The sequence below is a fragment of the Hibiscus syriacus genome, unplaced genomic scaffold (genome assembly GCF_006381635.1).
Source record: "Hibiscus syriacus cultivar Baekdansim isolate YM2019G1 unplaced genomic scaffold, ASM638163v2 tig00018611_pilon, whole genome shotgun sequence".
NCBI classification, from domain to species: domain Eukaryota; kingdom Viridiplantae; phylum Streptophyta; class Magnoliopsida; order Malvales; family Malvaceae; genus Hibiscus; species Hibiscus syriacus.
Window position 1 is genome coordinate 61663 of NW_024062442.1, and position 15238 is coordinate 76900.

The 15238-nt window shown below is 36.0% G+C and overlaps 2 protein-coding genes across 3 annotated transcripts; both read left to right on the plus strand.

The window, feature by feature from the left end:
• The first annotated feature begins 62 nt into the window (after positions 1-62).
• LOC120209320 (lysine-specific histone demethylase 1 homolog 3-like) lies at positions 63-7726 on the plus strand. Of its 2 annotated transcripts, none has more exons than XM_039208364.1 (9): positions 63-228; positions 599-2256; positions 2609-2750; positions 2879-5170; positions 5299-5392; positions 5554-5921; positions 6400-7080; positions 7188-7262; positions 7661-7726. In XM_039208364.1, exons 2-9 carry the CDS (start codon positions 695-697, stop codon positions 7724-7726), a joined length of 5280 nt encoding a protein of 1759 aa, XP_039064295.1. In that variant the 5' UTR covers positions 63-228; positions 599-694. The 2 variants fall into 2 exon arrangements, with proteins under 2 accessions (XP_039064295.1, XP_039064294.1); XM_039208363.1 differs by having other exon boundaries at positions 67-228; positions 350-2256.
• Positions 7727-12530: 4804 nt separating this feature from the next.
• Positions 12531-13330, plus strand: LOC120209318 (protein SHI RELATED SEQUENCE 5-like). The gene is made up of 2 exons (XM_039208361.1): positions 12531-12952; positions 13030-13330. Exons 1-2 carry the CDS (start codon positions 12550-12552, stop codon positions 13299-13301), a joined length of 675 nt encoding a protein of 224 aa, XP_039064292.1. The 5' UTR covers positions 12531-12549; the 3' UTR covers positions 13302-13330.
• Positions 13331-15238: the final 1908 nt, after the last annotated feature.

Here is a 15238-nt window from a genome sequence, read left to right on the forward strand (position 1 = left end):
AAATGGGTGTAGTTTAACCATAGTTCGGTAAAACTATTACAATTTGAAAACGTTGATCTTCGGAAGAAAATAGAATTTTGGCACTACAACAGTGGTCACGGCGGTAATATAAAGGGGAATGGCCCTCTAAATACTAATTCCAGCAACAACGACGCTAACGTGCGCCTCTCACTCTCCTCGACAAATTCCATTAACGCCACCGTTTTCACTGCTTTTTCGTCTCCTCAGGTGTGCTTTATTCCCAATCTCTCTATCTTTATCTCCCTTCTTCAGGCCTTATCTCTTATTTTTCAAAACCCTAGATTTTTTCCTTTTTCGAAATCTTATTCCCTAATTGGATTCCGTGCAGTAGAGGCAGAGTAGGACCAAGGCATTGACGATACCTTGTCTAAAACTCATTAACTGGGAGACAATCTTATCAATTTTAGCTGTAAATAGAAAAATTTTGGTGAATATTTAAGGATTTGACGAGGCTTGGAAATTTCGGTTGTTTTCTGGCTTTCGTTGCCTGTACGCAGGAATATTTTTATTCGAAATTATGAGCTTCGGGTTTTTTTATTATTGAAAGATGGGATGCGATGATTGTTCAAACTCCAAGGCAAGTCAACAACTGCAATTTGATTTGGGGAATGATGTTGAGCTAGGGTTAGAAAAGGTTTCATTACCAAATCCGTTGAACCTTAGGAAAAAGAAAATGGATGGTGACGGGGGCTCTAAGAAAAGACTAAAGGTCACAGAGGCACAAGATGGGGCTGATTCAGATGATGATGAGCCCATTTTGTCTTTGTTGAAGTTAAGAAAACCTAAGAATTATAAGAAGGTTAAGGCTGGATTGGAAGGCAGTGGCAGGAAGTGCCAGAAGCGTGAAGTGGAGCAAGGTAAAATTGTGGGCAAGTATGAGGAGGATTTGAGGGGAATGAATGATACATTGGCGAGCTTCAGAAAGAAGTTAAAGGTTCCTAAGAAAGATATTGATCCGGGAGCAATGAGGGTAAGGCGTTATTCTTTGAATGAGTCTGTCGAGGCTGATGGAGTTTTGGATGGGAAATCTGTGTCAAAGACTGGTGTGGTAGATCTGGATACTGGTGAGGACAAGTCGGATGTTGCCACAGATAAAGGTACTGAAAGAAAACGTACAGGGAAAGTAAGGAGATCCAAGATTGATTCAAAAGAAAAAAAACCCACTGAGGTTGATGGTGGATCCGGAGCTAAGAATGAGGAAGATCAGAATGAGGAAGACTTGTTGACTGGGGTTGGCTCGATTCAGCATTTGGATGAGAAGTTGAAAGAACAATTAGCAGAGGTTTCTCACGAGGCACAATCTGGTTCAGTAAGAAAATCTTGCCCAAATTTGAGTTTGAAACAGAATCGCAAGGCTTCCCATCATGCTTCTGCTTCTAAGAATCCTAGAAATTCTGGTGATAATTCTCATTCTGTTTCTAGTTCTAGTTTCTCGCATTCATCCTCCAAAGAATGCAACACTGTTGAGAATCAAAGATTTGACCATAGTGTGTGTCAACAAGAGAACATTTTGGAACCAGGTGACATAAATGTCCAAAAGGGTCCTACAGAGGATCAATGTATGTCACCTAAAGTTTGTGACAAGGGCAGATATTGGCATTCCAACATTGAGCTCAGGGACAATTGTCCAGCAGTTGACCAGAGTAAACCAGATCGCAAAGGTTCACAACAAACTCTACATGCTTTGTCTCTGTCTGTTGTTGATTCACTGAAGATGGAAGAGACTTGCAGAGACATTCCAAATACTTGTGCTGAGGACAACTCTTTCGAAACCTCTGTTCACCCAAATCAACTTGTGGCCTTCATTCAGAGGTGCAACACTGGTTCGCATCAACCATCTGAAGATGCATGCCACGTGGTCAGTGTTGATTCTCCCACATCAACGCCCGATGAAAGTGAAAGTTTCCATGAAGATGCAGTCTCTCTTCCTAGTTCTGATAACAAAGACAGTAAGTCATTGATCATCCAGCGAGGTGGGCGCAATATTAAAAAGCGTAGACATGGTGATATGGCTTATGAAGGGGATGCTGATTGGGAGAATTTGCTAAATGAGCAAGTTTTTTTTGGAAATCAACAGTTTGCAGACAGTGATCGTTCTTTTAGAGCGAGAGAGAAGTTTAATGAGGCAGCAGTATCATCTGGACTGAAAGCTCGTGCTGTGGGACCTGTTGAGAAGATCAAATTTAAGGAGGTCTTGAAGTGTAGAGGTGGGGTACAGGAATATTTGGAATGCAGGTTTGTGATATGCATATGATTTTGTTTACTATGTATAATTATTATGAATGCGTTTGAGTATGGCATCTTTTCTGTGCTTCCATTTTGTTTTTGTTTTAAGCTATAAACTACAGTCATTAATTTCATTGAGACCTTGTGTGCCAGCCTGCCAGGTAGCATCTTTTGTTGTAATTTTTATGATCTGGTTTGGCATCTCAACATAGAATTAGTCGTAAAATTTAAGGATTTGTATTTGGTTACTTTCTTTGATAGGAGTTGATAGGATTGACAGTTTCCAATATACTACCTTCAAAATTTTCTATTTCAAAAAGTTCTGTTCTTCTCAATGGAAATTAATCACTGGCTGTTACAGGAATCATATCTTAGGTCTTTGGAGTAAAGATGTTAACCGCATTTTGCCTCTTGTTGAATGCGGTGTTAGTGACTCTCCGTCAGAAGGTGAACCACCCCGAGCTTCCCTAATTAGGGAAATATATGCATTTCTTGATCAGGGTGTAAGTGTTTACTCTCGAATGAACGAAAAATTATCGTATAAGTTTGTTGATGAATGATTTTTTCCATGAATTTCTAGTACTTGATATATTATGTTGGTCCTGAAAATTGGATAACCTCCTCTTTGCAGGGTTACATAAACTTTGGAATTGCTTCAAAGAAAGAGAAGGCAGGACATGGTGTTAAGGCCAATTATAAACTTCTCGAGGAAAGAAAAGAAGATGGTAATTCTTTGGCTTGTAATGCTGATTCAGAGGATGGTGTTGCCTTTATCCTTGGTCAAATCAAGAATTCTGAAGCTTCTATGGAGGCAAAGAGTGGTGTTATAATTTATGATCAAAACCAGGCATCTGTAGCCATAATAACACCAAAATTGCCTTATGTAAAAGAACAAGGGGAATGTACGAGTGATATTTCCCAGCAAAATTGCAGCATCAGTGCAAAACTAAACCCTGGATTGATTAGTTCGGATGTTCCAAGTGCTGATCAATCTGATAATGCAATTGACATGGGAATAGCCCCTGTAGTAACTTCAGAAGAAAGGAATAACTCACAGTATGTTCAGTCTGCAACTTATGATAACCCCGATAGGAATCATCACCTGCAGGGTGATTCAGAGGCCAGAAAGAACATCATAGTTATTGGAGCTGGTCCTGCTGGATTGACTGCTGCACGCCACTTAAAACGTCAGGGATTTTCTGTAGTTGTACTTGAGGCTAGGGATAGGATAGGAGGTCGTGTTTATACTGATCACTCCTCTCTTTCAGTACCTGTGGATCTTGGGGCTAGCATTATTACTGGAGTTGAGGCTGATGTATCAACTAATAGAAGGCCTGATCCTTCCTCGTTGATTTGTGCACAGTTGGGGTTAGAGTTGACTGTGCTGAATAGTTCCTGTCCTCTTTATGACATTGTGTGTGGTGAAAAGGTTCCTGCTGATCTGGATGATGCTCTGGAAGCTGAATACAATAGTATTCTTGACGACATGGTATTTCTTGTTGGTCAAAAAGGTAAAAAAACAATGACTATGTCTCTTGAGGATGGTTTAGAATATGCCCTAAAAAAGCATCGCATGGAAGAAATAGGAGCATATATTGAAGAAAAAGAATCACATTCTTCAGTTGATGCTTTCTATGATTCCAAAGCAAGCAATGTCTCTGGAAATTGTTTTGAAAGAAAATGTTCTGAACAGGAGCTTTTGAGTCCCCTTGAGAGAAGGGTTATGAATTGGCACTATGCCCACTTGGAGTATGGCTGTGCTGCTTCGCTTAAGGAAGTGTCTCTTCCCAACTGGAATCAAGATGATGTTTATGGTGGATTTGGAGGAGCCCATTGTATGATTAAAGGGGGTTATAGTAAGGTGGTTGAGTCTCTTGGTGAAGGACTTCTAGTCCACTTGAACCATGTAGTCACAAATATTGCATACGGCCCAAAGGACCCGGGGATGGATAATAGTCATCGTAGGCAGGTCAAAGTTTCCACATCAAATGGCAGTGAGTTTTCAGGGAATGCCGTGCTCATCACTGTGCCACTTGGTTGCTTGAAAGCAGGGGCCATAAAATTTTCTCCTCCACTGCCCCAATGGAAACAATCTTCCATACAGCAGCTTGGTTTTGGAGTGCTTAATAAAGTTGTTTTGGAATTCCCAGAAGTGTTTTGGGATGATTCTGTGGATTACTTTGGAGTGACTGCTGAGGAAACAAATAGTAGAGGACATTGCTTTATGTTTTGGAATGTCCGGAAAACTGTTGGGGCTCCTGTTCTTATAGCCTTAGTGGCTGGTAAGGCAGCTATTGATGGTCAAAGTATGAGCTCATCTGATCATGTTAACCATGCTGTAATTATTCTCCGTAAACTTTTTGGAGTGGCTTCAGTTCCTGATCCTGTTGCCTCAGTTGTGACTGATTGGGGCAGGGATCCTTTCAGCTATGGTGCTTACTCCTATGTTGCCATTGGTGCATCTGGAGAGGACTATGACATGTTGGGCAGGCCTGTTGAGAACTGCTTGTTTTTTGCTGGAGAAGCCACCTGCAAGGAGCATCCTGACACAGTTGGTGGTGCAATGTTGAGTGGACTTCGGGAAGCCGTGCGATTAATTGACATATTTACCACTGGAAATGATTATACAGCTGAAGTAGAGGCAATGGAGGCTGTACTGAGACAATCAGAATCAGGAAGGGATGAAGTTAGGGACATAATAAAGAGACTCGAAGCAGTTGAACTTTCTAATGTCTTGTACAAAAACTCTTTCGGAGCTCGGGTTTTGAGCAGGGAAGCTTTACTACGGGACATGTTCTTTAATGTGAAAACCACTGCAGGACGATTGCATCTGGCCAAAAAGCTGTTGGGTCTCCCAGTTGAATCCTTGAAATCCTTTGCTGGGACAAGGGAAGGGCTTACCACATTGAACTCGTGGATGCTGGTATTATTCCTTGTCATGATTTATTGTCTATACTTGTTTCCTAATATGCATTTGTTCGAATAATGCATATATTTAGTGGCATTAAATAATGACTTTGATGTTTATTGTGTTCATTTTTTAATTTATAGGATTCAATGGGTAAAGATGGGACTCAATTGTTGCGCCATTGTGTTCGTCTTCTTGTGCTTGTTTCAACTGATCTACTTGCGGTTCGTTCATCAGGTACTTGTTTATATTGTGCTATCACATAAATTTTGTCATTCATAATGCATTTGCATGGTATGTGAAGTTTTTACATGTGAATTTATGTTGCTTTTCCACGAAGTAGTATCTGATGAATAAAATTGACTAAGATGACATTTTTATTAATAATTGTTTTTTAGGCATAGGGAAAACCGTGAAGGAAAAAATATGTGTGCATACAAGTCGTGACATACGTGCTATAGCAAACCAGCTGGTTAATGTTTGGCTTGAAGTCTTCCGCAAGGCAAAAGCTTCTTCAAAGAGAAAATCCCTTAAAGATCCAGCTTCAGGAAAGCCACCTCTACACTCAGGACATGGTGCTTCCGAAAATAAAGCAATCTTGCAAGACACTTTTTCTGCTGGAAACCAGTATCCTTTCGGTATGAATGAGAATGGAAAATCAGTTGATATGGAGGTGGAAGCTGTCAACCGAGGGATGTCAGAGGTAGAGCAGGCTGCCTTTGCCGCTGAAGCAGCTGCCCGAGCTGCAGCAAAAGCAGCTGCAGAGGTATGTCTTTCTTAAATCTACAGTGGCATATCAATATTTATGCATTGTCCCTGAACAACTGTTATTTGGATGCCACATTGTAGAAGGCTTTATTTGTGCTTTTTGATGTTTGGTTTTATCTTGTTCCCCTTCAAAACCCAAGATTTATATAGCTTCCCTTGTTTTGGTGTTAACGCTTTCAACATGTAGCCTTCTCATATGCTCTTTTAAGAATGTTTTGCACTGTGAAAGAATTGAATGCATGCTTTTTTTTCTTTTGATCAGGTTGATATCATTAGTTGATAGACTGAAAAATTTGGATAACTTGTCATTGTATTGAGCATTAATTTGAAAATGAAAAGAGTTGCCTAGCAGTGTATTACAATCATGTCATTCATGTAATTTTGTTTTTTTGTCTTCAATAAAAAAATTCCTTTCTTTCTTTTCTGCTATATCGTGGACTTGTGTTCATAAAGAGATTAACAATTGTACTCTGCAGGCACTTGCATCCACAGAAGCCAACTGCAACAAATTGCTGCAGCTTCCTAAGATTCCATCTTTTCACAAATTTGCCAGAAGGGAGCAATATGCACAAATGGATGAAGGGAAATGGCCTGATGGTGCTTTAGGAAGACAAGATTGTATATCAGAAATAGACTCTAGGAACTGCAGAGTTAGGGACTGGTCTGTTGATTTCTCTGGTACTTGTGTTAACCTTGACAGTTCTGGAATGTCAGCAGATAACCTGTCTCAGAAGAGCCACTTGAAACTTAGTGAGCACTCTGGAGAAAGTTTGGCTGTGGACAGCAGTATCTTAACAAAAGCATGGGTTGATACTGCTGGTAGTGGTGGGATTAAGGATTATCATGCCATTGAGAGATGGCAGTCTCAAGCAGCTGCTGCTGATCCGGATTTCTTCCATCCTACAAATTTCAAGGATGAGGAAGATTCAAATACTAGTTCAAGGCAACCAACCTGGAAGCATGATGGACGAGCTAATGAGAGCTCCATCTCCCAAGTATCTGTAAACAAGGAACGATTTGGTAACCATCCTCGTGGAGCTGATCGTATTAAACAAGCTGTTGTTGATTATGTTGCGTCATTGCTAATGCCCCTTTATAAGGCAAGAAAAATTGATAAGGAGGGGTACAAATCAATAATGAAGAAAACTGCAACAAAGGTTCCTTTTCTCTTCTCTCTTTCATTTCTTTTGTTTCACTCATTCGCTCTAGACTTCTTTTCTATCTCTACTTCCAGTCTGGTCTTAGGCTTCTGTCATCTTAACAGGTAATGGAGCAGGCAACAGATGCAGAGAAAAACATGGTTGTTCCTGAATTTCTTGATTTCAAGCGCAAAAATAAGGTATGCACATGCATTATGTCCTGCATTAGGTTATATTTATTTATGCAGTCTACCTATAGAGTTGTTGGTTTTATCTCTTCTTTTTTTCTCCCCAGTTCTAAAGATTCTCTGATGCTCATTATTGGCTTCGTAATTGCGAATGAGATGATATAGCTAGGGCATTATTGCTTTTGTTAAGTTTCATTTGTACATTAACTTTGATTTATGATTCTTATTATTATAGTTTTATTGTCGCAATTATTGTAATGATCCTTTTAACAAAATTACTAAACTGAATACTTCTTACTTTCACTTTTACTGTGATGAGGACAACTGCAGCTTTTGAAAATGGATACTTAATGGTAGAAAACTGATTTAAGGTCTTACTCAAGCTTAATATGGATGCCTTTGATATGCAGATTCGTCCCTTTGTAGACAAATTGATTGAGAGGCACATGTCAACGAAGCACATCATGAAACCATGATTTGTGTTAAGGATCGACTAGTTATGCTTTATTGGTTTTCTCTACAAGACCTAAAAGGCCTCTATGCTTGAGTTCACTGCCTTAAATATGGTGATGCTGGAAAAGAGTTATACAATCTGCAGTTCTTGACCTAGGTGTTCATCGAACAAAAGAACATGGTTCACTGCCTTATAATCTTGATTGACCCTCAAAAGCGAATCAGAAGTTGCTCAAGTTGGAACATTATTGCAAAGTTTATCGGAACAGTACTGGAAAATGGTAGAAGCCTTTTGGATGTTAAATTGCCTTCATTATCATAAATGAGATCAATGAAAGTGCAGTGGTTATCCATCGCTTCTGTATTGTGGGAAAGTGAGTGGCATTGAAGATAACATCAAGATCCTTGTATTATTGGCACAAAGGCATACATGAAACGGTGGTAGTCAAGAGCCAAAATTTTATTCTCGGTTCCCACAGATGAGACATTACGTGTCTTTTCTTGTTTTTGATTTGTACAGCCTAGTGTTCTTTTAGTGATGACAAGCATACTGAGATTGTCTATCTGGAAATACTGCAACATTATCTTGAATTTTTTAATTGAGCATCAATTGCTAACTTCAATTTCTTTCTTCAAATCTTCATTGAAGGAATGATTGATTTGCATGCATTGAAGGAATGATTGATTTACATGCATGGAACGAATCTGAGGGACAATACTACATTCTTTGTAGTGGTTTGAGAGTGCTTCTGGTTTTACATATTATTATTTTTTTTGGGGGGGGGGGTGTTGAACTGCTGCATGTGCATTAGTATACATGAAATATCTTCATTCCAAGACTCTGATCTATTTCCTACCGACATTTACATTGAAATTATTTGGTGAGTTGTTTGTTGGTAACTTGGTATGGGTAGAGAAGGTTTTTAAGTTGTAGAACATTGACATTGTTACTAGTGTTTATGATCTGTTGGGTAAGCTTAGACGGATGCATTATGCAATGCTAGCTGGGTGTTTCATTTTATATACCAGAAGGTCAATGGAATACCCATTTCATTTCTCAGTTATTAATTAATTGCTAATCCCTTTGTTTTGGAATTCCAGATTGGCAAAGTGTTGCGGTTGGCCAATGGGAGGTATGAGTACTTTTACCTATTTCACCTGCTAAATTCTTAGTTCCTAGAAACTATTCTGTGACCAAAGCAGGTTGGATGATATTATTGAAAAACCCAACTAATATAAGCTGAAGCTGGAATATGTTCCCTCCATCGACTTTAAAGTTTTATAAGCAATAGAGATGTAAGTGCTTTAACATGGTTTTTAGTCCCCGTGGAATAGAGATTTGCAGGGGTACTTTATGGAACTTTGGTGTTTCACCCTTCTTGTCATGTAGGCTTTTTGACAGTTGAAATGCTAATGATATTTGGGTTTGATTCAGTTTCTCACATGGATCGTACGTAGTGGATAAATTGTTTGGCATTACATATATTGTACAAAGAGATTTGAATATTTGGTCAATCAACTTAACAAATCATTGGGCTGAAACCATTATATGTTTTGTTGTTTGTAGATGTGAGGAAATGATGTTTGAAAAATGTGGGACTTGAAGAGTAAAGCCTCTATAATCTTGTTCATTATTTTTTAGATGGAAAGGTTTGGATTTTTTTTCAAGCTCTTTTCTTTCCTTTTCAGGATTTTTTTCATTTCATTTTTAGATTAACGGTGATTAGACTGAAGAACATGTTTATGTAAACTACTACAAATAATTAGGGATTATTTAACTATTGCAACAAAAGGGTCAAGTGTAAGGCCCCTAATAGATTTACAAAAGTAAAACGTCTTGCTCAGCTTCGATAGAAGTTGAACTCATAATTATGCTATAACCACATGCATTAGCCTCCTCGGGAAATCACAGAGCGACTTGGATGATGGGAAAAAAATCCAATTTCCTTCTTCGTTCTGTAATTGCAATACATTTATATTAGTCACTAGGGATTTAAGTATACTTGTTTCTCCACCAGAAGAGACCGTGAACTTATGTTTCATGTCAAATCAGAACAAATACAATCCTTCTCCCACACATCCCTTTAGTTTTGTTCGTAAACCTGGCTTTGAATGCCACCCAATGTTATAATACCACTACCAGTTATGGCAATACCTCTGTTCATGCGTCATTGCTCACATTTCAGGCAGTCAAATTATTTTCTTGGTTTAATTATTAAACAAGTATTGTTGTTTCAAGAGAGTAGATGCTTTGGTGGAGGGCATTTTACAATATGAAAAGGATTGTTTAGATTACATTCAACAGAATTCCAAGCCGACCTTAGCTCAGTTGGTAGAGGGGAGGACTGTAGTGGGTTTCCCCTCAGATTGATCCTTAGGTCGCTGGTTCGAATACGGCAGGTCGAATGCGATTTTAATATGTCCCCTTTTGATTTTCCTGCGTTTTCTAGCTATTTGGCTCAACATCAAATGGATAAGGATGGTGTTGCGTGCTTAAACTAGCCTTTATTTTGTTAATGCCATTTGTTAGCAGCAACTAGTTTGCAACAATTGAACCTTTCTCTCCACTGTCAAGGAAATTTCATTTTTTTCTTAGAAAGCTATGGAGGTAATGGTTCAGTTGAATAAGTGATATGAGCACCAAAGCTCAAATATAAGATTATGGACATCATGAGTTCATCCTCCCATCAGGAAGTATATTAAAATCTTATTTTTATAAAAGTTTAGTCTATTCCTCTTAGATCCAGTCTTTATCAATTTTATTATTATTAAGTTTTAATTAATTAATTTAATCACTTTTAAAACTTGATTTGAGAGTATATCTACATCCTTGATCAAATTTATCTCTATTAAAATGAACAATTATCATATTTTATTGAACAGTGCGTGTTTGTGTGAATACATGTCTACAATATCTAACCACGCATGAATTTTTTTGGGTAATCTTTTTAGAATCTTCATAAAAATATTTTAATTATTAGAATATTATGAATATTTATTTATGTGGATCTTTGATATACTTTAATATTCATTAGATTTATAAATCTATAATATTACTCCTTATGTATATAAATATGAAGTTTAGAGAAAACATTGTTTACAACTCGGATTAAAATAATAATATGAATTTCTCTTCTTACTCTCATCTATCTTTTTCTTATTGTTTTGTTATTTTTATTTTCGTGACATAAAATATTTTTTCTTCATATTTTTAGAATATCAGTGAGATTTAATAATAGTTATTCAAAATTTAAAGCCACTAAATTTATGTTTTCTAGCAGTTATATATATATCTTTTACTTTTCAGGCTAACATGTATTCTCTCCGTTCCCTTTAAAAAGAAATTGGTCAAGAAAAGGTTTAGAGCCCAAGTGGAACTAAAATTAATTTATTATATAGTTCTACACCATGTGAGATATAGGTCTCCCTACGTCATTTCGTTCAATCTCTTGTGCAACAAAAATTAAAACTAGACGGAAAGCAGTATGATCAACACTGAGAGATCACTCAAAAGGCGTATATAGTATTGCACATTTAATTTTATTCCGATTAATGTAAAACAATCCGTATCACACACTTAATTTTAATAAATGAATCTTCTAATAAAAAATTTATATATCCATAATACTTGAACTCAGACCTGCTAGATTTTTATTCGTCTTTGATATCGAATACCTCAAAAGAATTATTGAATCTTCTACTAAATGGACGGCTAAAGCTTTAGGAATTGTAAGAGATAAAAACGTTTTTTGCGGATCTGAAAATACCGATTTGAAGGAATAATTGGAGAGGTGTTTCAACTCCACCATCGCTTCATGTGGTATGAGAGGGACATACGTGGTCGGGAGAGAGTCAACCGGGACAGGAGAAAGCAAGCGCAGGGCTCGAGAGTGAATGACAGCGACACAATTGGAATCACCCGTCTTTCTTTTCCCCCTTAGACGGGTCGAATTCATCGAGATCCCACTCACGGATCTTACACAAGAAAATTTGTGTTCTCATTTATTTTATAGGTAATTTTAATAGTGTAAAGGATATAAATGATCTCATATTATTTTGTTAAGTTTTTTTTGCCGATTAAAAATTATAAAATTATTACATAATTTTTTATATGTTTCAAATTTATTATTTTTTTGATAAAAAAATTATAAATGACTGAGATGAACGTAAACATATAGAGTGAGATATGATCAAATATGATCTCATAATTATTTTAATTGTATTTTGTAGATCAAATCTTCATTTATATTATGTTTTTAAGTTAATACTTGAAACATTATGCTGACGAACCAGTGATTGAAAAGTAACAGTTGTGCCAGTAGAAATCATTAAAATATAATTTTATCATATTTCAATCAGCAAGTTAACGTCCATGTCATTCGAGCATCAATATTTTAACAAAAAAAAAAGACTATTTTGAAACATATAAATAATCGGATAACTATTTTATAACTTTTAATAGTCGAGATACTCAACAAAACAACATCTATAATCAAAAGATCATTTTATAACTTTTTAATAATCAGAAGACTTAATAAAACAATACTTTATAATTAGGAATCATTTCCTAAATAATATGGGACGTCCGAGTTCCATTAATTAATTAAGTAGTAAAAACAATGTATATTATTTCACTTTGAATAAATTTAAAATTTGATATTTATTTTAAATCTAAATTGATAAAAATTTATTTTATAGATGGACTTTCAAAGGTACTTTTACCGTTTCTTTTCTTTTTTATGTGTTCCTAAATTTTCTCGTCTCTTTCAAATCTTGGCCTAAGTTTTTTAAACCCAAACAAGTGTCTCTGTTATGGATATTGGGTTTCAGCTTCCGAGTGTAACAAATGGCAGGTTTCTTCAATCTAGGTGAACGAGAAGAAGACAAAGAGGAGAACCTGAATTTGTACAGAAGCCAGGAGATGTGCAACAAAGGGTTCGAGATATGGCCAACGCAGCATAATAATTCGTACCAACACCAAAACGTGATCGCTCGAAGACCTACCGGCTTCAATCTCTATGACGAGTCGTCTTCCAGAGCTGTAGGGTTCACGGATGTGAGAGAAGGAGGCAGCTGCTGCCAAGATTGTGGAAACCAAGCTAAGAAAGACTGTTCCCATTTGAGATGCAGGACTTGTTGCAGAAGCCGAGGGTTTCACTGCCAAACTCACGTTAAGAGTACTTGGGTTCCTGCCGGTAAAAGGCGAGACCAGCAACAACAACAGCAGCAGTTTCGAGGAGAGAATCAAGGTGCTTGCTTCCTCCCTCTATTGGTTGCTTTACTATTACTTGTTGTTTCTAATGTTGTTGGACCTTTTGAAAATTAGGGTTGGAACTGTTTCAGTTCCCTCCAGAAGTGAGCTCTCCAGCGGATTTCCGTTGCGTGAAACTAAACGCCATGGAAGATATAGATGATGACCAATACGCTTACCAAACCGCTGTGAACATCGGCGGGCATGTATTCAAGGGGATTCTTTACGATCAAGGCCCTGAAACTCGTGGCGGTGAAAGCTCTCAGGCTCAGCAACTCAATCCTGAAACAAGAATGCTTGATCCTTTCATTTCTGGCACGCAGTTCTTCCCACCAGAAAGTCCATGATTTACAGGCACGCATGTATGTACGTATGTCTCCAATGTTCAACTCTTTCTTGTTGGAGGAGAACCCTTTGGACCAAAACTTTGATTTAGCTCATCGTTATCTTATTATCTCTGCTACTTTGTACTACGAGTTTGTAGTTGTTTTATGCTAACAATCATCGAAGTAGAAAGCATACAATTTGAATGAGAAACCGAGTAGCGTACGCTATGGTTGTTTTTTATACGAGTGATGAGCAGTAATCTCCTTTTACTTTTCCGTATATTCGCAAACTATTTATACATACGCAGATGAGCTTATTAGGCATTTAGTATTAAATTGCGGGACAACGTACTAAATGATATGTTATGACATTTTTCAAGAATATCGAAATCGCATCCACAATATTAGAATATAATTTTTAAAATAAATTACGTTATAATATCTGTAACATTAAAGACTTTGTTTAAAAGTTCATGTATTTTATTTATATAAATCAAGTTATCTTAATGATTAAAGAAATAGTTGTGATTTTTTATAGATTTTAGGGTTTAAGCACTAAAGACGGTAAATGTTTTTGAACTTTAATTCTTAAATGATTGAGAATTTTTAGAACAGATACTAATTATAATCACATTAGAATAATTAAAAAAAAATCATGTATTATATCTAAAAGTTTATTTTAATCCCTCTACTATAAAAAATTAATATTTTACTCAATGTATTATACTAAAGTTTCTTTTAGTCCCTGTATTATGTATAAAAACCATTTCAATTCGTGTATGTTTGAAAAAAGTTAAAATTTTGGTCCAAAACATTAAAGTTATTGTTGATTGGCTTAACTGTTTTGGTTTAAATACTCTTTAGGTCTCTATCAATTTTGGACTCAAACAAATTAATCTTTCTCAAAATATTTTTTGTGATTTTTTTATATATTTTTTTAAATAACTATGAAATATAAATTCAATTTAATATTCTAACTTTAAACTTGGTTGTTTTCACTTGAAATTATATTAGAATTACAACCTAAAACATAAAAAATATTTGAAATATTTAATTGAAAATTTGTATTTTGAATTTCTTTTAGAAATTTATATTTGGAGAAGAGTAAGATTTTAATTTTAAATATGATAAAAAATCATATAAAAATATTTAAAATTTTCAAAATCAAGAAAAACTTGATCAAATTTTTTTTATTAGAAAATTATCCAACCAAAGTTGGGACACGTCTCGTGTATTGATGAAAATGTCAACACCATCGTAGATCATCATTATTTACCCACTTTCAAATGTATATTAATAATTTTTTTGAGAAGGGTCGATTTAAAGGACTTTTAAACCTAAATATTTAAGCCTTAAACCAAAAGATTCACTTTTAAATGTTCATGGACTAAAATGTTCCTTTAATAGTATGACTAAAATGAACTTTCAAATGTTCATGGACTAAAATATTTTTAATAGTTGACTAAAAGAACTAAGTATAGTATCAGAGCAAATGTTTCTTTTAAAGTAGAATGATTAAAATAAATTTTTGAAGTATAGTACAAAGACCTATAAAATCTTTAACCAAAATCTCAACTTTTATTTTAGTGATAAAATTAAATTCAATTAAATAAATATTTTTAGAAGATTAGATTGGGCTAACCGAGCACACATATTTCTTATCATTTTTATAGAATCCAATCTCGTAATTTATTTTCTCTGCAGTTCTTAAAACTTTTAAGTAAACTAATTAAACAGTGGTTGATCGAACAAGACCTTGTGTAAACTGTAATAAACATTCTGAGATTGAAATCAATGCTCACATACGTGCACATCAACACCAGCAAGCATAGTCGCAATTGAGATTGAAATCAAGCTGGGTTTTCTTAAAAGCTTCAAGGAACAGAGAAAAATGAGGACCAAAACTGGTTCAAGCCCCTGAACTGTCTATTCCCGAACGAAGCTGCCATAGCTTTTAG